General features: G+C 60.9%; 4 protein-coding genes across 8 annotated transcripts; 1 reads left to right on the plus strand and 3 right to left on the minus strand.

The window, feature by feature from the left end:
• Window positions 1-2,257: 2,257 nt before the first annotated feature.
• S100A16 (S100 calcium binding protein A16) lies at window positions 2,258-7,534 on the minus strand. Of its 4 annotated transcripts, none has more exons than XM_033082914.1 (3): window positions 7,497-7,534; window positions 2,617-2,778; window positions 2,258-2,537 (listed from the first exon to the last, which is right to left on the minus strand). In XM_033082914.1, exons 1-3 carry the CDS (start codon window positions 7,521-7,523, stop codon window positions 2,373-2,375), a joined length of 354 nt encoding a protein of 117 aa, XP_032938805.1. In that variant the 5' UTR covers window positions 7,524-7,534; the 3' UTR covers window positions 2,258-2,372. The 4 variants fall into 4 exon arrangements, with proteins under 4 accessions (XP_032938805.1, XP_032938807.1, XP_032938806.1 ...); XM_033082916.1 differs by lacking the exon at window positions 7,497-7,534 and adding an exon at window positions 4,792-4,870; XM_033082915.1 differs by lacking the exon at window positions 7,497-7,534 and adding an exon at window positions 4,009-4,050 and having other exon boundaries at window positions 2,259-2,537.
• A 6,202-nt stretch (window positions 7,535-13,736) lies between these two features.
• On the minus strand, window positions 13,737-16,453 carry S100A14 (S100 calcium binding protein A14). The gene is made up of 4 exons (XM_033082565.1): window positions 16,091-16,453; window positions 15,748-15,868; window positions 14,304-14,450; window positions 13,737-14,218 (listed from the first exon to the last, which is right to left on the minus strand). Exons 2-4 carry the CDS (start codon window positions 15,778-15,780, stop codon window positions 14,099-14,101), a joined length of 300 nt encoding a protein of 99 aa, XP_032938456.1. The 5' UTR covers window positions 15,781-15,868; window positions 16,091-16,453; the 3' UTR covers window positions 13,737-14,098.
• On the plus strand, window positions 14,361-23,454 carry S100A1 (S100 calcium binding protein A1). 2 transcript variants are annotated; one of them, XM_033082562.2, is made up of 3 exons: window positions 14,361-14,468; window positions 22,917-23,065; window positions 23,166-23,454. In XM_033082562.2, the coding sequence occupies exons 2-3, from the start codon at window positions 22,925-22,927 to the stop codon at window positions 23,307-23,309; spliced, it is 285 nt and encodes a 94-aa protein (XP_032938453.1). In that variant the 5' UTR covers window positions 14,361-14,468; window positions 22,917-22,924; the 3' UTR covers window positions 23,310-23,454. The 2 variants fall into 2 exon arrangements, with proteins under 2 accessions (XP_032938453.1, XP_032938452.1); XM_033082561.2 differs by lacking the exon at window positions 14,361-14,468 and adding an exon at window positions 22,149-22,788.
• Window positions 16,729-17,625, minus strand: S100A13 (S100 calcium binding protein A13). Its single transcript, XM_033082563.1, has 3 exons — window positions 17,466-17,625; window positions 17,110-17,307; window positions 16,729-16,917 (listed from the first exon to the last, which is right to left on the minus strand). Exons 2-3 carry the CDS (start codon window positions 17,278-17,280, stop codon window positions 16,783-16,785), a joined length of 306 nt encoding a protein of 101 aa, XP_032938454.1. The 5' UTR covers window positions 17,281-17,307; window positions 17,466-17,625; the 3' UTR covers window positions 16,729-16,782.
• Window positions 23,455-23,951: the final 497 nt, after the last annotated feature.

Consider the following 23,951-nt stretch of genomic DNA (forward strand, 5'->3'; position numbering starts at 1 on the left):
ATTTGGGTTTTTTTTTGGGTGACACCTGGTTTATTTGGGTTTATTTGGGGGGGGTGACACCGGTTTTTTTGGGGGGATTTTTGGGTTTATTTGGGTTTTTTTTGGGTGACACCAGGTTTATTTGGGTTTATTTGGGTTTATTTGGGTTTATTTGGGGGTGACACTGGGTTTATTTGGGATTTTTGGGGAGTTACACTGCATTTATTTGGGTTTTTTTTGTTGATACCATGTTTAATTGGGGTGACACCGGGTTTATTTAGGATTTTTTGGGGGTGACACCGGGTTTATTTGGGTTTTTTGGGGTGACACCAGGTTTACTTGGGGGTGACACTGGGTTTATTTAGGATTTTTGGGGGACAACACCGGGTTTATTTGGGTTTTTGGGGGGTGATACCGGGTCTATTTGGGTTTTTGGGGGGGATAAGACCGAGTTTATTTGGGATTTTTGGGGTGACACTGGGTTTATTTGGGGGTGACACCCGGTTTATTTAGGATTTTTGGGGAGAACACCAGGTTTATTTGGTTTATTCGGGATTTTGGCGTGTCCTCCTCCCCCCAGGCTGACAGAGGCCACCAGGACGACCCTCCCTGCCCACAGCACAGGGGGGTCGATGCAGCCCCAGCCCCACGGGGACACCCCAAACTCTCCTTGGAGGGACAAACCAGCCCCCCCAGGGAAAATCCCCGCGGTTCTTTCCCTTCGCCGCACCCCAAAATGACCTCTTGGAGGGGGGGGGTCAGACCTGAGGGTCCCCCCCGAGAGACCCCCGGGGGTGGAGCCCCGGCTCTGCGGGGTCCGGGAAGGGTCCGGGAGGGGTCGGGAGGGTCCGGGAGGGTCCGGGAGGGCCCAGCCCAGCCCAGCCCAGCCCAGCCCAGCCCAGCCCAGCTCGCCCCGCACCCCCCGGGCTGAGCCACGCCCGGGCCGCGCCCCGCGGGGATTCCTCGGCCGTGACTCAGCGCGGCCCCGCCCGCTCCCACGGGGACAATCCCGGGACACCCGCGCTCCTACGGGACCCCCCCATTGCCACCGGGACCCCCCCGTTCCCACGGGACCCCCCGGGACCCCCCCACTCCTACCGGGACGCCCCTGTTCTCACCGGGACCCCCTTGCTCCCACCGGGACAATCCCGGGACACCCCCGCTCCCAAGGGACCGTCCTGACCCCCCCGCTCCCACCGGGACACCCCCGCTCCTACCGGGACCCCCCCGCTCCCACGAGACCCCCCCGGGACCCTCCCGCTCCCACCGGGACCCCCCCGTTTCTCATGGGTGTGCTTTGGGGGGGCTCAGGACCCCCGCGATGCTCCCCCAGCCTGGGGGGCTGCAGGGGGGCCCCGGTTCCCCGGTCTGGGGGCTCTCGCGGCTCCCGGGCCGAGCCCCTTCCCCTTCCCATTCCCATTCCCGTTCCCGGTCCCCTTCCCGTTCCCTTTCCCATTCCCGTTCCCATTCCCGTCCCCATTCCATTCCCATCCCGTCCCCGTTCCCATCCCGTTCCCGTTCCCATTCCCATTCCCATTCCCATTCCCGTTCCCATTCCCGTTCCCATTCCCATCCCATTCCCGTTCCCGTTCCCGTTCCCATTCCCGTTCCCGTTCCCATTCCCATGCCCGTTCCCGTCCCCATTCCCATTCCCCTTCCCGTTCCCATCCCGTTCCCGTTCCTGTTCCGTTCCCGTTTCCATTCCCGTCCCCATCCCATTCCCATTCCCATTCCCGTTCCCATCCCGTTCCCATCCTGTTCCCGTTCCCATTCCCGTTCCCGTTCCCATTCCCGTTCCCATCCCATTCCCATTCCCATTCCCGTTCCCATTCCCATCCCGTTCCCATTCCATTCCCGTTCCCATTCCATTCCCGTTCCCGTTCCCGGGGGTAGCCATCCCGGCGGGGGGGTGGGTTAGGGTGATGCCGGGCAGGGAGTGGGGAACCCCCCGAGGGGTTTGTCACCCATGGGGGTGACAAAAGTGACAAAAGCGGCGGTGGCCACCCCCCCCAGCGGTGCGCGCTGACGCCTGGCGGCGGCTCCGGGAGTGGCGGTGGCTCCGGGAGTGGCCCTGCCACTGCCACCAGGGAGGGGACACCAGGACGGGCACAGCCCCGGACCCCTCCCCACCTCCCCCAGCCCCTCGCGAAGGCAAAACCCGAGCGGCGCCCGCTGCTCCTCCCAATTTTTATTGCTGCAATAAATAACCACGGGGAGTGCCCCCAGGACACCCCCGGATTGCGGGGGGAGCCCCGAGGGGACAGGGGACACACACACAGCGCGGGGAACCCCCCGAGGGGGCCACCCCACATCCCACCCCCCATCCTGCTGCTTGGGGGGGCTCGGGGGGGGCTCGGAGGAGCGGGGCGGGTCTGGGGGCGATGCTGCGGTGTTTATTTGGTGTGCTTGACGCTCTGCTCCTGCTGGCGGATGATCTGCGCGATGGGGCTGGCGATGCCGCCTATCAAGGTCCAGTACTCCTCGAAGCTGATGCGCCCGTCCTTGTTCTCGTCCAGGTCGCAGATGAGTTTGTCGGCGGCGCGGCGGTTCCCGGTGTCCTGCGGGGACAGGGTTGAGCTGGGGGTGGGGAAAAAAGCGAGACCCTCCCCTCCCTCCCCTCCCCTAAGCCGGACTCACCGTCAGCATGTGGTTGAGCTCTCGGCTGAGCATCTTGCGAAAATCCTTCTTGCTGATGCGCCGCGGGTTCTTGCAGCAGCAGCAGCGGCTCGAGTATTTGTCAAAGTTGTTCACCAGCACCTGCACGGCCCATTCCAGGTCCGTGCACTCGCCCATGGTGGCCTGAGGGGATGGGGATCAGGTGAGACCCTCCCTGGAGCCACCACAAAATAAAAAAAATAAAAAGCAAACAACCCCACCAAAAAAAAAATCCCCGTGGAAAAGCCAACACTCCATGGTAGGGGGGTTCTCATCTCCTACAGAATCACTCCTACCCCAAAAAAAAAAAAAAAAAAAAAGCAAACAACCCCACCAAAATAAAAAAAACCCGTGGAAAAGCCAACACCTCATGGTAGGGGGTTCTCATCTCCTACAGAGTCACTCCCACCGAAAAAAAAAAATAAATAATAAAAATTCCTGGTGGCCACCTGCGCCACCGCGGAACTCCCCGGTGCCACCCGCGCCCCCGGGGCCGCCACCCCCGCGCGTGGGCCGGGTGACAATGACGGGGCTGAGCAGCGCCGGGGCTGAGCAGCGCCAGGGCCTCCCCTCCCCTCCGCTGCCGTTCCCAGCGCTCATTAGGCAGGAATGGGGCAGGAATTACCTGCCTGCCCTCCTGTTGCTTCACGGCTGCGGGAACAGCCCGGCGGGGCAGGTCCCGGCCTGCCGAGCTCCCCTCAGCCCCGGCTGCCGTCCTGTCTGCTCCTTGTGTCACTCCTGTGCCTCCTGTCCTTTCTGTCCCGTCCTGCCTGCTCCTTGTGTCACTCCTGTGCCTTGTGTCCCTCCTGTCCCTCCTGTCCTTTCTGTCCCTCCTGTCCCGTCCTGCCTGCTCCTTGTGTCCCTCCTGTCCTTTCTGTCCCTCCTGTCCCGTCCTGCCTGCTCCTTGTGTCACTCCTGTCCTTTCTGTCCCGTCCTGCCTGCTCCTTGTGTCACTCCTGTCCTTTCTGTCCCGTCCTGTCTGCTCCTTGTGTCCCTCCTGTCCCTCCTGCCCCGTCCTGCCTGCTCCTGTCCCTCCTGTCCCTCCTGTGCCTTCTGTGCCTTGTGTCCCTCCTGTGCCTTCTGTCCCGTCCTGTCTGCTCCTGTCCCTCCTGTCCTTTCTGTGCCTGCTCCTGTCCCTCCTGTGCCTTCTGTACCTCCTGTCCCTCCTGTGCCTTCTGTACCTCCTGTCCCTCCTGAGCCTTCTGTCCCTTCTGTGCCTTGTGTCCCTCCTGTCCTTTCTGTCCCGTCCTGCCTGCTCCTTGTGTCCCTCCTGTGTCTTCTGTGCCTTCTGTGCCTGCTCCTGTCCCTCCTGTGCCTTGTGTCCCGTCCTGCCTGCTCCTTGTGTCCCTCCTGTCCCTCCTATGCCTTCTGTACCTCCTGTCCCGTCCTGCCTCCTCCTGTGCCTTGTGTCCCTTCTGTCCCTCCTGTCCCTCCTGTCCCTCCTGTCCCTCCTGTGCCTTGTGTCCCTCCTGTGCCTGTGTGCCTTCTGTCCCTTCTGTCCCTCCTGTCCCTCCTGTCCCTCCTGTCCCTCCTGTGCCTTGTGTCCCTCCTGTCCCTCCTGTGCCTTGTGTGCCTGCTCCTGTCCCTCCTGTCCCGTCCTGCCTGCTCCTGTCCCTCCTGTCCCTCCTGTCCCTCCTGTGCCTTCTGTACCTCCTGTGCCGTCCTGCCTGCTCCTGTGCCTTGTGTCCCTCCTGTCCCTTCTGTCCCTCCTGTCTCTCCTGTCCCTCCTGTGCCTTGTGTCCCTTCTGTCCCTCCTGTCCCTCTTATGCCGTCCTGCCTGCTCCTGTCCCTCCTGTGCCTTGTGTCCCTCCTGTCCCTCCTGTGCCTTGTGTCCTGTCCTGCCTGCTCCTGTCCCTCCTGTCCCTCCTGTCCCTTCTGTCCCGTCCTGCCTCCTCCTGTGCCTTGTGTCCCTCCTGTGCCTTCTGTCCCTTCTGTCCCTCCTGTCCCTCCTGTCCCTCCTGTCCCTCTTGTCCCTTCTGTACCTCCTGTCCCTCCTGTCCCTCCTGTCCCTCCTGTGCCTTCTGTACCTTCTGTCCCTCCTGTGCCTTGTGTCCCTTCTGTCCCTTCTGTCCCTGCTGTCCCCAGCCAGGAAATCCTTCCCCAGCCCAGCCCGGTGCCGGTCACATCCCGGTGCCGAGGGCACGGGAACTGCGTCACCTTGGCCGCCCTTGGCTCTTTCCTGCTCCTGTTGGTGGCCCCAGCTCGTCCCTCTGGTGCCACACCGGTTCAGTCCAGCCCAGGGGACAGCGGTGGTGACACGGAGCGGCCATGGGGTGGCCCAGCCCTGTCCCCGCTCTGGGGATGTCGCCAGAGGGTGTCTTGGAGCAGGCAGGACCTGTCCCGTGCCACAGCTTGGCTCCTGTCCCCTGTCCCCACCCTGATCCTGCCCAGCCCAGCCCCAGGCCGGGGATGTCGCGCTGGGGAGGTGACACCGGCCCTGTGTCCTCCCAAGCAGTGCCATGGCCTGGGGTCACTCTGTCACACCAGCGCTGGGGACTGTCCCCACTCTCCACATTGTGGCACCAGGGTGGCTTTGGAGCCATCCCAGCCCTGGCCAGGCCCAGCTTTGAGCCCAGCCCAGGAACCGAACCAGGAACGGGGGCAGAGGCACCCGAGGGACCCCTGCACTCCCCACATCGCTGTCACCTGTCCCCACACCGCTGTCACCTGTCCCCACACCGCTGTCACCTGCCCCACATCGCTGTCACCTGTCCCCACATCGCTGTCACCTGTCCCCACACCGCTGTCACCTGTCCCCACATCGCTGTCACCCAGCCCCACGTCGCTGTCACCCGTCCCCACGTCGCTGTCACCTGTCCCCAGCTGTCCCCTGCCAGCCCCTGCTCGGGGCTCTGCTGCTCCGCCGCTGACTCACGGCACAGCCCCGGGGCCAGCCGGGGGCACGGGGACACTCGGGTGGCACACGGGGACACTGGGGTGGCACACGGGGACACTCGGGTGGCACACGGGGACACTGGGGTGACACAGTGGGACACGGGCACACTCGGGTGGCACACGGGGACACGGGGACACTGGGGTGACCCCCAGCAGGGTGGGACGGGCAGGATGGGGCTCCGTGTCACCACCGCTGTCCCCTCGTTGTCCCCTCGCTGTCCCCTCGCTGTCCCCACGCTGTGCCCCCGCTGTCCCCTCGCTTTTTTCCCCTCTCCTTCTCCTTCCTCGCCCTGGCCACCAATGCCCGGAGCGGGGACCCCCGTGGGTAAATCCCCCCCTTTTCCAGAAGCCCAAGACCCCCCCTGCATCCCTCAGTGTCCCCGGGATGTCGCCGATCCCGGTCCCGGTTCGGTCCCGGTTCGCTCCCGGTTCGCTCCCGGTGACCCCGGCCGCTCCCACCGAAGGATTCCAGGAATTTCCAGCTCCCAACCTTCAGCCGCACACCCCAGGGCTCCTCCCGGCCAAATCTCCATCCCAGGAGAACGGGAACCCCCCGGGAATTCGGGAATTCCCACCTGCATCCTGCCGGGGGTCCCGCTGTGTCCCTTCTGTCGCCTCGGTGGCCTCAAGCCGATGTCGCCGCTCTCTGCCTCACCTCGCACCCATCCCGCCGGCCCAGCCGGGTTTTTAAGGAGGCTCCCACCCCTTCCTGACGTTCCCAGGGCGTTCCCAGGCCGGGATTTACCTGGGGAATGGTTCCCCGGGATTGCGACACCGGGACGGGTCGGAGCGAGCAGGGACCCGCAGCGGCTCCGGCTCCTTGGCTGCGGGGTTTGGGGTGATGGGAACGGCCCAAAAGGGTGAGGGAAGGGAATTCCCACCTGATCCAGGGCTGTGCAAACCTATCCAATCCTCCCGGCTTCATCCAGGCACCGGAGGAAAAGGAAATCATTTATTTGAGCTGAAATCACTCGTTGTGCAGGGTGGAAGGGGCTGACACGAGTTTGGGGAAAACAAAATCATTTATTTGAGTCAGAACCCCTCGTTCTACAGGGTGGAAGAGGTTGATATGAGTTTGGGGCAAAGAAAATCCTTGATTTAGGCCAAAATCACTCTTTCTGCAGGGTGGAAGGGGCTGATATGAGTTTGGAGGAATCAAAATCTTTTATTTGAGCCAAAAATACTCGTTCTGCAGGGTAAAAGGGACTGACACAGGTTTGGGGCAAAGAAAATCTTTTATTTAGGCCCAAACCCCTCGTTCTGCAGGGTGGAAGGGGCTGATATGAGTTTGGGGGAAACAAAAATCATTTATTTAAACCCAAACCCCTCATTCTGCAGGGTGGAAGGGGCTGATATGAGTTTGGGGGAAAGAAAATCCTTTATTTGAGCCAGAATCCCTTGTTCTGCAGGGTAAAAGGGGCTGATATGAGTTTGGGGCAAAGAAAAATCATTTATTTAAACCCAAACCCCCCGTTCTGCAGGGTGGAAGGGCCTGACATGGGTTTGGGGCAAAGAAAATCCTTTATTTGAGACAGAACCCCTCGTTGTGGAGGGTAAAAGGGACTGACACAGGTTTGGGGCAAAGAAAATCTTTTATTTAGGCCCAAACCCCCCGTTCTGCAGGGTGGAAGGGCCTGACATGGGTTTGGGGCAAAGAAAATCCTTTATTTGAGACAGAACCCCTCTTTCTTTAGGGTGGAAGGGGCTGATACGAGTTTGGAGGACACAAAATCCTTTATTTGAACCAAAACCCCTCGTTGTGCAGGGTGGAAGGGGCTGATATGACTTTGGGGAAAACAAAATCATTTATTTGAGCCCAAACCCCTCATTCTGCAGGGTAGAAGGGACTGATATGAATTTGGAGGACACAAAATCATTTATTTGAGCCAGAACCCCTCATTCTGCAGTGTAAAAGGGGCTGATACGATTTTGGGGCACTGTGAGAACCCTGCCCACCTCTCGCCCACCTCAGGGACGTTCGAGCCTCTTCCCATCGCTCTGGAGCTCGCCAATTCCCGTCCCTCATTAATTAACCCCACAAATTGCAGGCCTGGTGCCTCCCGCAGCGATGCGATGCCGAGATGAGATGAATCCTTATCGGGGAGGGCACATCTCGGCATGCAAAGCAGCAGCAGATCCGTGACACCCGGAGCTGCCATCCCGGAAAAAATCGCGTCAGCTCCTGCCCGGCCCCTTGCCGATCTCGGTCGGGAGGAAGCAAACCTGTTCTGGGTGGGAATCGCTCCCGCAGCCTGCAGGCGAACAGCTCAGCCTGAATCACGGCGCTTTCATCGCGCTGCTCCCCTGGACGATGTCACAACCCCGTCCAGGCTCTGGGTTTTACGAGGCATCCAGGGCGTGTGCTCGGAGCAGCCCCGAACAGTCCCGGCCCATCCCAGCTCCGATCCCAGCGCTGGGACCCCCGGGAGGGTCAGGGAGCCCCCCCTGGGAAGGGTCTGGGGTCTCTGTTTGGGGGGTTTGGGGTCTCTGTTTGGGATTTTTGGTATCCCTGGAGCCTTTCCAGACCTGGGTTTGGGGATTTTTGGTGTTTCTGTGCATCCCTGGAGCCTTTCCAGATATGAGTTTGGGATTTTTGGTGTCTCTGTTTGGGATTTTTGGTGTCTCTGTTTGGGATTTTTGGCGTTTCTGTGCATCCCTGGGGCCTTTCTAGACCTGGATTTGGGATTTTTGGTGTCTCTGTACATCCCTGGATCCCTTCCAGACCTGGGTTTGGGATTTTTGGTGTCTCTGTTTGGGATTTTTGGTGTCCCTGTGCATCCCTGGAACATTTCCAGAGCTGGGTTGGGGATTTTTGGTGTCTCTGTTTGGGATTTTTGGTGTCTCTCTGCATCCCTGGAGCCTTTCCAGAGCTGGGTTTGGGATTTTTGGTGTCTCTGTACATCCCTGGATCCCTTCCAGACCTGGGTTTGGGATTTTTGGGGTCTCTGTTTGGGATTTTTGGTGTCCCTGTGCATCCCTGGAGCCCTTCCAAAGGTGGATTTGGGATTTTTGGTGTCTCTGTTTGGGATTTCTGGTGTCTCTGTTTGGGATTTTTGGTGTTTCTGTGCATCCCTGGAGCCTTTCCAGAGCTGGGTCTGGGATTTTTGGTGTCTGTTTGGGATTTTTGGTGTCTCTGTTTGGGACTTTTGGTGTCTCTGTTTGCTATTTTTGGTGTCCCTGTGCATCCCTGGAGCCTTTCCAGAGCTGGGTCTGGGATTTTTGGTGTCTCTGTTTGGGATTTTTTGGTGTCTCTATTTGGGATTTTTGGTGTCTCTGTGCATCCCTGGAACATTTCCAGAGGTGGATTTGGGATTTTTGGTGTCTCTGTTTGGGATATTTGGTGTCTCTGGGATTTTTGGTGTCTCTGTTTGGGATTTTTGGTGTCTCTGTGCATCCCTGGAGCCTTTCCAGAGCTGATTTGGGATTTTTGGTGTCTCTGTTTGGGATTTTTGGTGTCTCTGTTTGGGATTTTTGGTGTCTCTGTACATCCCCGGAGCCCTTCCAAAGCTGGATTTGGAATTTTTGGTGTCGCTGTGTATCCCTGAATCCTTTCCAGAGCTGGGTTTGGGATTTTTGGTGTCTCTGTTTGGGGTTTCTGGTGTCTCTGTGCATCCCTGGAGCCCTTCCAGAGCTGATTTGGGATTTTTTGGTGATCCCATTTGGTTCTCCCATCGCTGTGTCCCCCCAGGAGCTGTCCCAGCGTGGGCTGGGCTGTCCCTGTCACCTCCAGAACATTCCAGATGCTCCAGGGACTCATCCCGGTGTCTCACCGGGCAGGAATTGCCCTCGGTGTCACAGCAGGGACAGGAACCGAGTCCCCAGCGCTCCCAGGGCACATTCCCAAGATCCGGGCAGCCCCAGCTCCCCTTTCCCCCCCATCCTGACACATTTCCTGCCTCCAATTAGCACGCCACGCCTCTCCCCGTAATGCCCGTGTATTTATTTCCAAGGAAGGAACAATAAATAGTCATTCCCGTTGTGAAATCCGGCCCAGCCGGGAGCGGGGGGTGGCTGTGGCTGAGCCGCGGTGCCAGCCCGGCAGGACCTGTCCCCGTCCCCTCTTATCGCCTTCCCCAGATCGCTTTGGGTTTGGGTTTCCCCTCCCGAGGTGCTGCTGAGCCCAGCTTGGGTCCCTTTGGGTTTTTTCCCTCCTGATGTCTCACTGAGCCGAGCTTTGGATCTCTCAGTTTGGGATTTTTCCTCCCCAGATCCCACTAAGCCCAGCTTTGGATCCTTTTGGGATTCGGTTTTTCCCTCCCGAGGTCCCACTGAGCCCAGCTTGGGTCTCTCAATTTGGGATTTTCCCTCCCAAGGTGCTGCTGAGCCCAGCTTTGGGTCTCTTTAGGTTTGGGTTTGTCCCTCCCCAGGTCTCACTGAGCCCAGCTTTGGATCCCTTTGGGTTTGGGATTTTCCTTCCCAAGGTCCCACTGAGCCCAGCTTTGGATCTCTCCGTTTGGGTTTTGTCCCTCCCGAGGTCCTGCTAAGCCCAGCTTTGGATCCCTTTGGGTTTTTTCCCTCCCAGCTTTGGATCTCTCTAGGTTCGGTTTTTTCCCTCCTGAGGTCCCACTGAGCCCAGCTTTGGATCTCTTTGGGTTCGGTTTTTTCCTCCCCAGGTCCCACTGAGCCCAATTTTGGATCCCTTTGGGTTTGGATTTGTCCCCTCTCGAGGTGCTGCTGAGCCCTGAGCCCAACTTTGGATCGATCCCTTTGGGTTTTTTCCCTCCTGAGGTCCCACTGAGCCCAGCTTTGGATCCTTTTGGGATTTTCCTTCCCGAGATCCCACTGAGCTCAGCTTTGGATCCCTTTGGTTTTGGGTTTTTCCCTCCCCAGGTCCCACTGAGCCCAGCTTTGGATCTCTCAATTTGGGATTTTCCCTCCCAAGGTGCTGCTGAGCCCAGCTTTGGATCCCTTTGGGATTTTCCGTTCCCAGATCCCACTGAGCCCAGCTTTGGATCCTTTTGGGTTTGGGATTTTCCCTTCCCAGATCCCACTGAGCTCAGCTTTGGATCCCTTTGGGTTTGGATTTTCCCTCCCAAGGTCTCACTGAGCCCAGCTTTGGATCCCTTTGGGTTTTTCCCCCCCGAGTTCCCACTAAGCCCAGCTTTAGATCCCTTTGGATTCGGTTTTTTCCCTCCCGAGTTCCCACCAAGCCCAGCTTTAGATCCCTTTAGGCTCGGTTTTTCCCCTCCCAAGCTCCCCACTCCCTTTCCCTTTTTGGGACTCTCCTTTTTGGGGTCCCCGCTGCATTTCTGGGATTTCTGGATCCTCCTCCAGCACTCGGAGCTCGGCGGGAACAGCCCAGGAAAAGTGGGAAAACCGGGATTTCCTGCCCATTTCCTCACTCCAGCCTTGTGTCATCCCCTCTTTCCCAATTTGCTGTAATTACACCCAAATCCCACCTTCTCCCGGCACCGCTGGGATCCTCGCCGCCCTCGGGGCTCCCCGAGGATTTTGGGGGCTCCCCTGGGCTCCCCCCAGCCGCAATCCCAAAGTCTGGTTCTGCCTGTGGGGTCCCAAAAGGGGTCTGGGAATGGGGATGGGGGGTGAGGAGAGTTCTGGGATGTCCTCAGGGGGTTCCACAGCCCCAGAGCATCCCCTGAACCCACAAAATATCCTTTACACCCCCAAAAAATCCCTTACACCCCATTCTCTGCACCTCAAAAACATCCCCTGCACCCCCAGTGCATTTCCTGCACCCCCAAAAAACATCCCCTGAACCTCCAAAACATCCCCTGAAAGCCCAAAAATTCCCTCACACCCCATCCTCTGCAACCCCAAAACATCCTCTGCACCCCAAAAATATTCTCTGCAACCCCACAGCATTCCCTGAACACCACAGCATCCCCTGCGCCCCCAAAACATCCTTTACACCCCCTAAAAAATCCTTTACACCCTCAAAACATCCCTTACACTGATCCTCTGCATCCCCAAAACATGCCCTGAACCCCCAAAAACATCCTTTACACCCTCAAAAAATCCCCTGCACCCCATCCTCTGCAACCCCAAAACATCCTCTGCACCCCAGAGCATCCCCTGAACCCCCAGAGCATTTCCTGAACCCCCAAAACATCTCCTGAAACCCCAAAAACATCCTTTACACCCCCAAAAAATCCCTTACACCCCATCCTCTGCACCTCAAAAACATCCCCTGAACCTCAAAAACATCCTTTACACCCCAAAAAGAACCCTCACATCCCATCCCCTGTAACCCCAAAACATCCCCTGCACTCCCAGAGCATTCCCTGCACCCCAAAAACATCCTTTACACCCCCCAAAAAATCCCTGATACCCCATCCTCTGTAACCCCAAATCATCACCTGAACCCCCAGAGCATTCCCTGAACACCAAAACATCCCCTGAACCCCCAAAAAATCCTTTACACCCCCAAAAAATCCCTTACACGGATCCTCTGCAACCCCAAAACATCACCTGCACCCCATAGCATCTCCTGAACCCCCAAAACATCCTTTACACCCCCAAAACATCCTTTACACCCCAAAAAAAACCCTCACGTCCCATCCCCTGTAACCCCAAAACATCCCCTGCACCCCAAAAACATCCTCTGAACCCCAAAATCATCCTTTACACCCCCAAAAAATCCTTTACACCCCAAAAAAATCCCTTACACCCCATCCTCTGCAACCCCAAAACATCCCCTGAACCCCCAAAAAATCCTTTACACCCCCAAAAAATCCCTCACACCCCCTCCCCTGCACACCCCAAAACATCCCCTGAACCCCACAGCATCCCCTGAACCCCCAAAACATTCCCTGTACCCCTAAAAAATCCCTTACACCCCATCCTGTGCAACCCCAAAACATCCCCTGCACCCCCAGAGCATTCCCTGAACCCCCAAAACATCCTTTACACCCCCAAAAAATCCCTCACACCCCCCTCCCCTGCACACCCAAACCCCCGACCCCACCCCACAATCCTGCAGCCCCTCCTCGCCTCCCCCTCTCCCCCCAAACACAAACGAGGTCTCCCCACTCTGCTCGGTTTGTTCGGGTTTTTTTTCGGTTTTTTTTTTATTTTTCCCAGTGTTTTCCTTTATTAATTTATACAAAAATGGTTGCGAGCGGCCCCAGCTGATCCCAAACCCACCCCCGGCCGAGGTGGGGAGGGCAGAACGTCCCAGAATAATCCCCCAAAATCCGGCAGGGAGGGGTCCCGGGCTGCCTGCACCCACCCGGGATGGCCCTGGGGTGACAGGGACCCCAAAATCCTGGTGGGGATGGGGGAAACCCCAAAATCCTGGTGGGATGGGGGAAAAACCCCAAAATCCTGGGGAGATGGGGGAAAACCTCAAAATCCTGGGGAGGATGGAGGAAAAACCCCAAAATCCTGGGGAGGATGGAGGAAAACCCCAAAATCCTGGGAGGGATGGAGGAAAACCCCAAAATCCTGGGAGGGATGGAGGAAAACCCCAAAATCCAGAGAGGAGGGGGGAAATCCCCCAAAATCCAGGTGGGATGGAGGAAAACCCCAAAATTCTGGGGAGATGGAGGAAAACCCCCAAAATCCAGGTGGGGATGGGGAAAACCCCAAAATCCAGAGGGGACGGGGAAGAACCTCCAAATCCAAGTGGGGATGAGGGGAAAACTCCAAAATCCTGGGGAGATGGGGGGAAAACCCCCAAAATCCAGAGGGGATGGAGGAAAACCCTCAAAATCCTGGAGGGATGGAGGAAAAACCCTAAAATCCTGGTGGGGATGGGGGGAACCCCCAAAATTCTGGGGAGATGGAGGGAAAATCCCAAAATCCAGGTGGGGATGGGGGAAAACCCCAGATCCTGGGGAGATGGGGGAAACCCCCAAAATCCTGGGGAGGATGGAGAAAAATCCCCAAAATTCTGGGGAGATGAGGGAGAAAGTCCCAAAATTCAGGTGGGGATGGGGGAAAACCCCAAATCCAGGTGGGGATGGGGGGAAAACCCCCAGAATTCTGGGAAGATGAGGGAGAAAATCCCCAAATCCAGGTGGGGATGGGGAAAACCCCCCAAAATCCAGGTGGGGATGGGGTGAAACCCCCAAATCCAGGTGGGGATGGGGAAAACCCCCCAAAATCCAGGTGGGGATGGGGAAAACCCCCCAAAATCCAGGTGGGGATGGAGAAAACCCCAAAATCCAGGTGGGGATGGGGCAAAACCCCAAAATCCAGGTGGGGATGGGGTGAAACCTCCAAATCCAGAGGGGATGAGGGGAAAAATCCCCCAAATCCAGGTGGGGATGGAGGGAAAATCCCCAAATCCAGGTGGGGATGGGGGGAAGGAGCCGAGCCCCTCTCGCTGCGATGCTCCGGGGCTGGCGGAGCCGCGCCCGGAGGGGACAAAGCCGGGGATGGAGGCGGCTCCGGAGCAGGGCCAGGACCCCTCCCGGTGCCACCGGGGCGGGAGGGATCGTTCCTGACGGGAAGGGGAACCGAGCAGGGCGGGGATGCGGCCGGGGAGGGGGATTCTGCACCCGGCAGCAGCGACGTCGCTTTGTTATCGCAGCCCCCGGGACCCCTCGCGCTTAACAGGAGGAGCAGAACCGGAGGCCTCGGGCGCCTTCCCGTCCCCCACCACCCTCTACTTCCTCCGGCAGCCCTTGGCCGCGTCCCCCATCATGTCCCAGTACTCTCCGAACTCCAGTTTGGCTTCGTTGGGGTCACCCATGCACTCGATCTTCTCCTCCAAGGGTCCCACGCACTGCGGAGACAACACCGCGGTGATGATGGGGATGGGGGTGGGGGTCTCCCAGCCCCTCCCCGAGCTCCTCCTGCTCCGCCCTCACCTTGCCCAGGTGCGGCAGCTTCTGCACCACCAGCTCCTGCATCTCGTTGGGGGTCAGGTATTCCTTCTGCCCCTTCACGGCGTAGCAGTGGAACTGGCTGATCACCGTCTCGATGGCTCGCTCCACGTCCGTCAGCTCCTGGCCGTCCTGGGGAGGGGACACAGGGTGAGAGGGGATGGGGACAGGTCCCGGAAGGGCGGGGACAGCTCTCGGGAGGGGTGGGACACGCCGCGGGGGGAAGGGACAAGCCCTCAACGCGTGGGACAAACATTTAATCCCTGCGCAGGTGTGGGGGGAATCTCCTGATCTGGGCAGATGTGAGGCACCCTCCTCATCCAGCTGTGAGCCCCATCCAGCTGCGAGACCCCTCATCCAGCTGTGCTAACCCCCTCATCCAGCTCTGAGACCCCTCATCCAGATGTGATCCACTGTAACAACCCCTCATCCAGCTGTGATCCAGCTGTGAGCCCCATCCAGTTGTGCTAACTCCTCATCCAGCTGTGCTAACCCCTCATCCAGCTCTGAGACCCCTCATCCAGCTGTGATCCAGCTGTAACATCCCCTCATCCAGCTCTGACCCCCTCATCCAGCTGTGACAACCCCCCCATCCAGCTGTGAGCCCCATCCAGCTGTGACCCCTCATCCAGCTGTGACCCCCATCCAGCTGCGAGCCGCCGCTGCCCGCGCAGATTCCGGGCCACCCCGCACAGATGTCGCGCCCCCCAATCCAGCTGTCGCACAGCTGGGACAGCCCCTGCAGCTGCCGCCCGCTGTCCCCCCAGCGCTGTCACCACCGCAGATTTTTGGCTGGGCCGGCGCTGTCCCCGCCCGGGGCCCGGCGGGCTCAGCCAGCCCGGCGTCACTCGCCACCCCCGGCTCTCCCGACTGGTTCTTCCTCTCCTGCGCTCGGGTGGCGATGGCAGAGTGAGTCAGAGCCGCGACGGGGCTGGCCAGGGACCGGAGCACCCCCCGGCAGCCCCCAGACCCCATCCCCGCCGGGCTGGGGGGCACGGAACAGCCCGAGCCAGCTCCTGGCCACTCCTGGCCACTCCTGGCCACTCCTGTCCACCCCTGTCCACTCCTGACCACTCCTGGCTACTCCTGGCCACTCCTGGTCACTCCTGACCACTCCGTTTTTAAAGGAAACATTTGAGGTGATTCACTCAAATCTGCGGCTTCCCCTCCAACACCGCGGAACCTCCAGAGCCTCAGCCCGGCGCCCCCAAATCCTGCGCGGGGTGGGCGCGTCCCCGTTTGAAAGCCGAGGAGAACAGGAGCTCCGGTGCATCCTCGGAGGGGATCCCGAGGGTCCATCCCACTCCCCCGAGCTTTCAAGCGGCTCGGCAGCACCAAATCGCGCCGTGCCCGGGGCTCCGAGGCCGGGGCCGTGCGGGGTCACCCCCTCCCCTGCGGGGGTCGCGGTGCCGCGGGGTCCCCGCCGGACCTTGCGCTTCTTGCGGCAGTTGCACTGGCCCATCCTGCTGCTCGGGGATGTCTCTGGGGGTCTCTCCGGGGGTCTCCGGGGGTCTCTCCGGGTCTCTCCTCTGCGGTGGGGTCCGGGGGAGCTGGCAGGAGAAGGAAGCCAAGCTCAGCTCCAGGCTCGGGGAGAGCTCCCCTTCCTCCAGCGCCTCCCTCCTCCTCCTCCTCCTCATCGCCGAGCGGAGGGCGAGGAAGGAGCCCCGGGATGCCGGGAGCTGCCGGGACACGTCCCCGGAGTCCTCCCCAGCGTGGGAGCAGAGGAGCCCGAGGCTCCGATCCCCATCCCGTGGGGAGGCCGGGCCACTTACCTGCAGCTCGGGCTGTCCCGGGTGTGCGCGGGCTGCGGCGGGCCCGGGTTTTATACCGGGGAGGTGTGAGTGGGAGCTCACACCTCTCATTTGGGAGCCTGGCCCGGTGCCAGCGTGGGGCCGGGAAACGCCTCCTTCCCGGGACTCCTTCCCGGCCACACCGACGGTTCCACATCCAGCCGGGCCTGGCACGGGGAATGGGAATGGCCACAGGGCCCCGGCTGGTGGCCACACGGAGGGGTTTGGGAGCTGAACGCTGGGGATGGGGATATCCCCAACCTGGATGTGTCACCTGTGCCACTCTGTGCCACCCGAGACCCTGCAGAGGACGGGCAGCGATGCCACAGAGCTGGTGGCCACCGCGGCCACTGCGGCATCGCTGCCGGGGATCTCCCGAGCCCCACCCCGGCCACAGGTCCAGCTCTGCCCCCCACCCACCCCCCAGCGCGGCAGGAAGGTGTTTGTGGGGCGCAGGGTGGCACCTCCAAAAGCCAGACCGGCGCTAGGGCAATTTTGGGATGTCCCCATCCATCCCGGCCTGACCCCAAACCACAACCCCGGGGCTGGGCCAGGCCAGGCCTCATCGTGGCCACCACGGGGGAGGAGATGGGGGCTCAAAATCAGGAGCAGCAGCGATGTTGGGGTTCAGGGAAACCTCTTTTATTGGGGGCCGAGCCCCCGCCGCGGCCGCGTCACTTTTTGGCCGCTCTCTCCCTGCGCATGGCCTTGGCCAGCTCCCCGATCAGCCGCCAGTACTCCCCGAATCTCAGCTCCTCGTCGTTGTTCACGTCCAGCTCGCTCATCTTCTCCTCCAGAGAGGGGACATCCTGCAGGGGGGGACACGGGAGGGAGCGGAGACCGCGAATCCCGGCGGGATCCGGAGCAGCCGCACGATTTTTGGAGATTTTTTGGGGACTTCGCGGTTTTTTTGGGGACTCCGCGTTTTTTTGGGAACCCCGCGTTTTTTGGGGAACCCCACGTTTTTTTGGGGACCCCCAGGGACCTGCTGCTCCCCTCACCTTCATCAGGTTGGGCAGCTGGAGCCGCACCAGCTCCTTGAACTCGGCGGCGCTCAGCGCGCCCTTCCTGCCCTCCTTGGCGGCGAAGGTGGCGAACACGGTGACAATGCGCTCGATGGCCACCTCCAGCTCCGTCAGCTCGCCCAGCTCGCCCGCCTCGCCCGTGGCCATGGCGCAGGACACGCTGCTGGCCCGGGGCTGCAGGACAGGAGCCCACAGGGGAGTGCCAGGGGGATCACAGGGCTCGGGAAGGTCGCGGCGCTTGTGCGGGACCCCGGTGATGTCGCCGCTGCCACCCGGCCCGAGGACACGGGGAGGGGACAGGGGGACATCAGGGAGCGGTGCCCCCCACTTACCCCTCGCTGCCGGCAGGTCGTGGAGGTTTGGGGAGGTTTGGGGAGGTTTGGGGAGGTTTTATAGGCGCGCCGCAGGAGGGGACAGCGCTGCCTTTGTCCCCCTGTGCCGGTGTTGGGTTTCCTGGCGAGGCCGGACGGACGCGCTGACACCGCCCGGGCGCCGCCGTCCGTCCGTCTGTCCGTCTGTCCGTCTGTCCGTCCGTCCGTCTGTCCGTCTGTCCGTCTGTCCGTCCGTCCCGGCAGGGCACCGGACCAAACCAGGGCTGAACTCGCGCGGGGACCCGCGGTGGGGACAGGAGGGGACAGAGAGCAGGGAGCTGGAGCATCACCCGGGCCTTTCACTGAAACTCTGCCAGAAAAATCCCCAGAACCGTTCTGGGGATGGTTTCGGTTCTCCGAGATGATTGAATCCAAACTTTGAGCCCCATTCCGGGAGTGGGGACAAGGAGGTGACCCCAGAGCGTTCCTGTCACATCCCTGTCACATCCCTGTCACATCTCTGTCACATCCCGGGCTGGCCCTGGCGGTGTCACCAGCCCAGAGCCCGGCCCGACCCGCACCGAGTGAGAGTTGTGACTCAGCCACCCGCTGACATCATCCCTATTAATAGTGGGGCTCTGTAAAAATTAATTAATCCAAATTAATTAGGGGGTTGGGCCGGCCCGAGCACTCCCCTTTAATGAGTGGGTATTTATAACGTGGCAGTCCTGGCACGGGGCCAGCAGCTCCCACATTCCCACCGGGAATTCCAGCCCCCCCAGGGACCCCCGACACTGTCCCCAATGTCCCCAAGCTGTGACAAAGAGCGAGGTCGCAGTGAGAAGGGTCAACACGCAGGGAATTTGAGGTTCTGAATTCCCAAATGAAACCCCAGTGATGATTTTGGGAGCCAGGGCAGGGAGATCCCGGTTTGTGCCAAGCTCTCAGTGGGGTCAGCGAGGCTCCCACGGTTCAGGGGTGGCACTGTCCCCACCCCAGAGCGTCACACCAGCTCACGGGGCAGGAATTGCCTTCCTGCAGCCCCATCCGGCCCCGCGGTGACGGAGGGGACAGGGCTGGCCCGGCCAGGGGACCCAGATGGGCTCTTGGGAAAGCGGCGGGTGAGTCAGGCCCGGCAGGGACCGGGACAGGTTTGGGGTGAATCACCATCCCCGCAGCCAGGCGGGCCCGTGACTCCCGGCCCTGGAATTTGGGGTGAGCGAGGGGCAGGGGCTGCAGCGGCCCCGCAGGGGAGGGGACACGGGAAAGGGACTTGCGGGGGTTTTGTCACCTTGGGATCTGCGTTGGGATGGTCCCCAGGGGAAGGGGGTGGTGAGCCCGCCTCGGGGACACCGGTGTGGCCAGGAGGGGACAATAAAGGGACAGGGGCCATATAGGGACAGGGACAGGGACCTTAAAGGGACAGGGACAGGGACAGGGACCATATAGGGACAGGGACAGGGACAATATAGGGACAGGGACAGGGACAGGGACAGGGACAGGGACAGGGACCATAAAGGGACAGGGACAGGGACCATAAAGGGACAGGGATGGGGACCATGGAGGGACAGGGGCCATATAGGGACAGGGATGGGGGCCATGAAGGGACTGGGATCATGGAGGGACTGAGGCCATACAGGGACAGGGACAGGGACAGGGACAGGGACAGGGATAGGGACAGGGACAGGGGCCTTAAAGGGACAGAGACCATGAAAGGACAGGGATCATGAAGGAACAGGGACCATAAAGGGACAAGGACAGGGACAGGGACAGGGGTCATATAGGGACAGGGATGGGGGCCATAAAGGGACTGGGATCATGGAGGGACTGAGGCCATACAGGGACAGGGACAGGGACAGGGACAGGGACAGGGACAGGGACAGGGAGTGACAGGGACCACATAGGGACAGGGATCATGGAGGGACAGGGGCCATACAGGGACAGGGACAGGGGTCATATAGGGACAGGAACAGGACAGGGACAGGGATCATATAGGGACAGGGACCATACAGGGACAGGAACAGGGGCCATACAGGGACAGAGACCATGGAGGGAATGGGATCATGGAGGGATGGAGGCCATATAGGCACTGGGACCATTTAGGGACAGGGACAGGAACAGGGACAGGGGCCATATAGGGACAGGACCAGGGCCATATAGGGACAGGGACCATATAGGGACAGAGCCAGGCCCATACAGGGACTTGAGCCATACAGGAGCCATACAGGAACCCTACAGAACCACCATTCCCCGTGTGACAGAGTGACCACGCACATCCCAGGGGTCCCTGCCCACATCCCATCCTTCTCCCGGGGCTCTCCGCAGCCTGTCCAGCCCGGGGACCCCAGCTGGGCATCGCCACCACGGCCAGCCCGGCAGTGGCCCCTGCTGGCCCCACCGGGGCTGGCTGGAGGGGACAGCGGTGTCCCCAGCAGTGTCCCCAGCGGTGTCCCCAGCAGTGTCCCCAGCAGTGTCCCCAGCAGTGTCCCCATCGCAGCCCCTCCCAGCCCGGTGGAAATTCTCCTGCGGAGCCCCGGCGATGGCACGGGGAGACAAGACGGGCCCAGCCCCGGCAGCGGGAACTGGAGTGACTGGTTTGGCTGGGTCGGAGCGGGGCAGGGGAGCCGCGGTGGCTGGAACCTGTTCCAGGCTCTGTGCGAAGCTCCTGGCACGGAGAGAGCTCGGGCTGGGGCTCTGCCAGCCGGGGGGGCTGCGGGGTCTGGGACCCCCGGGACTCCCCCAGTGCTGGGGTTCACCCTGGGGCACCCCAATCTTATTATCCTAAAGGATTTGGGGGTCTGGGAATGGATTAATGGAGCCCCCAGGACCCTCCCAGATCACTCTGGGACCCCCCAGTGTTGGGGTTCACCCTGGAGAACCCCAATCTTATTATCCTAAAGGATTTGGGGGTCTGGAAATGCATGAACAGAGCCCCCAGTACCACTCTGGGACCCCCCAGTGTTGGGGTTCACCCTGGGGCACCCCGGTTCTATTATCCTAAAGGATTTGGGGGTCTGGGGATGCATGAATGGAGCCCCCGGGACCCCCCAGTGCTGGGGTTCACCCTGATCCTGTTATCCTAAAAGGTTTGGGGGTCTGGGAATGCATGAACAGAGCCCCCAGGACCCCCCCAGGACCCCCCAGTGTTGGGGTTCACCCTGGAGAACCCCAATCTTATTATCCTAAAGGATTTGGGGGTCTGGGAATGCATGGCCAGAGCACCCAGGATCCCCCCAGGATCCCCCCAGTGTTTGGGTTCACCCTGGAGCACCCTGATCCTGTTTTCCTAAAGGATTTGGGGGTCTGGGGATGCATGGCCAGAGCCCCCAGGACCCCTCCAGTGTTTGGGTTCACCCTGGGGCACCCCAATCCCGCTGTCCCAAAGGATTTGGGGTCTGGGGGTGTCCCGGCCACTCCAGCCCTGCCCGTCCCCGCTCTGTCCCCTCCGTCCGTGCCCGGCAGGGATTATTTTTGTTTTTAGGGGTTATTTTTGGGCCGTTCCCGTCCCGGTCACGAGCAGCTGCTGCCCCGGTGACGCTCCTGGGCCACTCTGGGGACAGGGACACAGCGAGTGAGTGCCACCAGGGCCCCTCCCACCCCCCCAGACTCAGGATCCAGCCCCTCCTGGACCCCCCAAATCCCCCCTCGCTGCCCCACGGCAGGAACAGGAGCTGTGTCCTGCTCCTGAGCTGCCCCAATTCCCAAACCCCAATTCCAGCTGGGAATTCCCCCCGTTTCCCCATTCCCAGTTTTGGGGTGCCCAGGTCCCTGAATCTTTCCCAAGCACAGGAAGTTTGGGAGATGGAGCTGAGCACAGGATGTAATTAACCCCAAATTAGGGCTGGGATTGGGGTGAAGAGGCGGCACCACCCCTGGCTGGCTCCTGTGGGAATGCTGATCCTGTTTGAGGGGTCCCAGGGCTGGGGGAAACCAGAGAGGGGCTGAGGGATTTGGGGGGGATGAGGAATTTTGGGGGGTGGGGAATTTAAATTTATGGGGCTGAGGGATTTGGGGGGGATGAGGAATTTTGGGGGATGAGGAATTTTGGGGGGTGGGGAATTTAAATTTATGGGGATGAGGAATTCAGGGGGTTGAGGAATTTATGGGGCTGAGAAATTGGAGGGGCTCAGGATTTTGAGGAGCTGAGGAATTTTGGGGACTGAGGAATTCGGGGGTTTAAGGAATTTTTGGGGCTGAGGAATTTGGGGGATGAGGAATTTTGGGGGACCAAAGATTTTGAGGGGCTGAGGAATTTATAGGGCTGAGGAATTTGAGGGGCCTGAAGTATTTTGGGGGGGCTGAGAAATTTAAATCTGTGGGGCTGAGGAATTTAGGGGTTTGAGGAGTTTTGGGGGGCTGAGAAATTTAAATCTGTGGGGCTGAGGAATTCAGGAGTTTGAGGAAATTTGGGGAAAGAGGAATTTGAAGGGCTGAGGAATTCGGGGTCTGAGGAATTTAAGTTTGTGGGGCTGAGGAATTCAGGGGTTTGAGGAATTTGCGGTCTGAGGTATTTGGGGGGGCTGAGAAATTTAAATTTATGGGGCTGAGGAATTCAGGGTTTTTTTGGAATTTGGGGGCTGAGAAATTTAAATTTACGGGACTGAGGAATTCAGGGCTTTAAGGAATTTTGGGGAATGAGGAATTCGGGGGGCTGAGCTCCCCAGAGATGCCTCAGCCGGGTCCAGCCCCGCCGGGATCCGGACCCGTAACGGGATCCTGGGCATTATCAGCATCCCCCGGCCGGCTCGGGCTCCGGTTTCTTGGCCGAGCCGTTGCTGCAGCAACGTCGGGCCGGGCATTGTGGGGCCCTTTGAGGCGGACAAGAGCCCTTTGAGAGCGCGGGGGGCCCTCGGAGTCACTCGATAGCCCCCGGCGCTCCCCCCGTGGCCAGCCCGAGGACACCGGACACCCCCCGGAGCCCCGGGAGCGGGGCTGGGCACCGGGGATGCGCTGCTGACAGATGGGGGATGCCGCTGGGGTCACGGCGTGGCCACCACGGCCACCTTTGGGCTACCGGAGGGGTTTGACCCCCCCTGAACCCAGAGCTCGTCCAGACCCTCCCGAATCTCCGCGGTTCTGGCGCATCCCGGGGGTGCCGGGGGGACACCCGGGGGTGACACCGAGGTGATGCTGTCACCCCGTCCGTGCCCACGGGGTCTGGGGGTGCCACCCGGGGTCACCCCGAGGGTTGTGCCCGCCAGGCCCGGCCCCCGCGGGGGTGGCCGGCGGTGCCAGCCGGGCTGGCCAGCCCCGGTATCGGATCCTCCCGGAGGGAGGGGGCTTGGAGCTTATTTAACGTGCCCTGCCCGGCCGGGCGGGCGCACTCGGAGCGCGGGGAGCTCAGGTGAGCACAGGTGGCTCTGGGCCCCCCATCCCAGACCCCTCCCCGATCCCCCAGCCCTTCCCTGTGACATTCGGGGGGTGTGTGTGACACTCGGGGGGCTGGCGGGTGACGTGCCGGGGGTCCCGCAGCCGCAGCCATGGGATCGCAGCTGGAAGGGGCCATGGAGACCCTGATCAATGTGTTCCACCACTACTCGGGCAAGGAGGGCGACAAGTACAAGCTGAGCAAGAAGGAGCTCAAGGAGCTGCTGCAGAGCGAGCTGGGATGTTTCCTGGAGGTAACTGGGACCAGTTTGGGGTTCTGGGGGCTCCCTTTCCCCCTCTCCCCCAGGGGAACAGCGGCTGCCCAGCCCCAGGGCTCACCCTGTGCCCCCCCAGGCCCAGAAGGACGCGGGGGCCGTGGAGAAGATCATGCAGGACCTGGATGAGAACGGCGACGGGGAGGTGGATTTCCAGGAATTCGTGGTCCTGGTGGCCGCCCTGACCGTGGCCTGCAACACTTTCTTCTGGGAGAACGCCTGACCCCCCCTCTGTGCCGCAGCAGGACGTGGGTTCCCAAAATCCAGAGCTCCCTCTCTGCTCCCCAGCTCAGCCCCTCTGCTCCCCAGCATTCCCAGGGGATCCCACTGGGATCCAGCTCCACAATAAAGGCACCGACCCAGCCCGAGGGGTGTTGTCAGCTCCTTCATTTGGGATTTCCATCCCCCCTTGTGCCAGTGCCCCCCCAGGGGACAATCCCACCTTGGGGTCACGGGGAAAAGCCACCCTGGGTCACCCCGAGTGCCTGGATCCACCCTGGGATCCACCCTGGGATCCACCCTGGGATCCACCCTGGTGACCCCGGGGCGGGCGATCGCGGTGTCGGGGTGTGGGAGCGCCAGGGTTTGGGAAAGCGAGGGGTGACAGGCTGGGACTCGCTGCAGGTGGCTCCAGAGGCGCCGGCACCGCGCCCGCGGGGCTGGAGGAACCGGTTGGGATCTCCCGGCCCAGCGGGATGGGACGGTGGCCAAGGGCGCCACCAGGGCCACCAGCGCCATCACCCGGGGCTGGGATGGGCGTTGGGACACAGGGCTGCTCCCAGGGGGTGGTGGGGCATGGGAAAGGGGTCAAGGAGCAGCTGGGCAGTGTTCCCTGGACACGGTGGGACACTGGGAGGGTCCTGGG

This window comes from Catharus ustulatus, chromosome 30 (assembly GCF_009819885.2).
Source record: "Catharus ustulatus isolate bCatUst1 chromosome 30, bCatUst1.pri.v2, whole genome shotgun sequence".
Lineage (NCBI taxonomy): Eukaryota > Metazoa > Chordata > Aves > Passeriformes > Turdidae > Catharus > Catharus ustulatus.

Excerpts from the sequence above, each read along its gene's own strand:
- S100A16 (XM_033082914.1), bottom strand. The coding sequence starts at position 7,523 with ATGGGAAGAGGCTCGAACGTCCCTGAG. Across the intron at positions 2,779-7,496 it reads GAGGCTCGAACGTCCCTGAG|GCCACCATGGGCGAGTGCAC; the intron begins GTGGGCGAGAGG and ends CCATCCCCTCAG. Across the intron at positions 2,538-2,616 it reads AGCTCAACCACATGCTGACG|GACACCGGGAACCGCCGCGC; the intron begins GTGAGTCCGGCT and ends CTGTCCCCGCAG.
- S100A14 (XM_033082565.1), bottom strand. The coding sequence starts at position 15,780 with ATGGGCCAGTGCAACTGCCGCAAGAAGCGCAAG. Across the intron at positions 14,451-15,747 it reads ACTGCCGCAAGAAGCGCAAG|GACGGCCAGGAGCTGACGGA; the intron begins GTCCGGCGGGGA and ends TCCCCTCCCCAG. Across the intron at positions 14,219-14,303 it reads AGCTGCCGCACCTGGGCAAG|TGCGTGGGACCCTTGGAGGA; the intron begins GTGAGGGCGGAG and ends TTGTCTCCGCAG.
- S100A13 (XM_033082563.1), bottom strand. The coding sequence starts at position 17,280 with ATGGCCACGGGCGAGGCGGGCGAGCTGGGCGAGCTGACGGAGCTGGAG. Across the intron at positions 16,918-17,109 it reads AGCTGCCCAACCTGATGAAG|GATGTCCCCTCTCTGGAGGA; the intron begins GTGAGGGGAGCA and ends CCCCCCCTGCAG.
- S100A1 (XM_033082561.2), top strand. The coding sequence starts at position 22,572 with ATGCTGTCACCCCGTCCGTGCCCACGGGGTCTGGGGGTGCCACCCGGG. Across the intron at positions 22,789-22,916 it reads TCGGAGCGCGGGGAGCTCAG|CCGCAGCCATGGGATCGCAG; the intron begins GTGAGCACAGGT and ends GGGGTCCCGCAG. Across the intron at positions 23,066-23,165 it reads AGCTGGGATGTTTCCTGGAG|GCCCAGAAGGACGCGGGGGC; the intron begins GTAACTGGGACC and ends GTGCCCCCCCAG.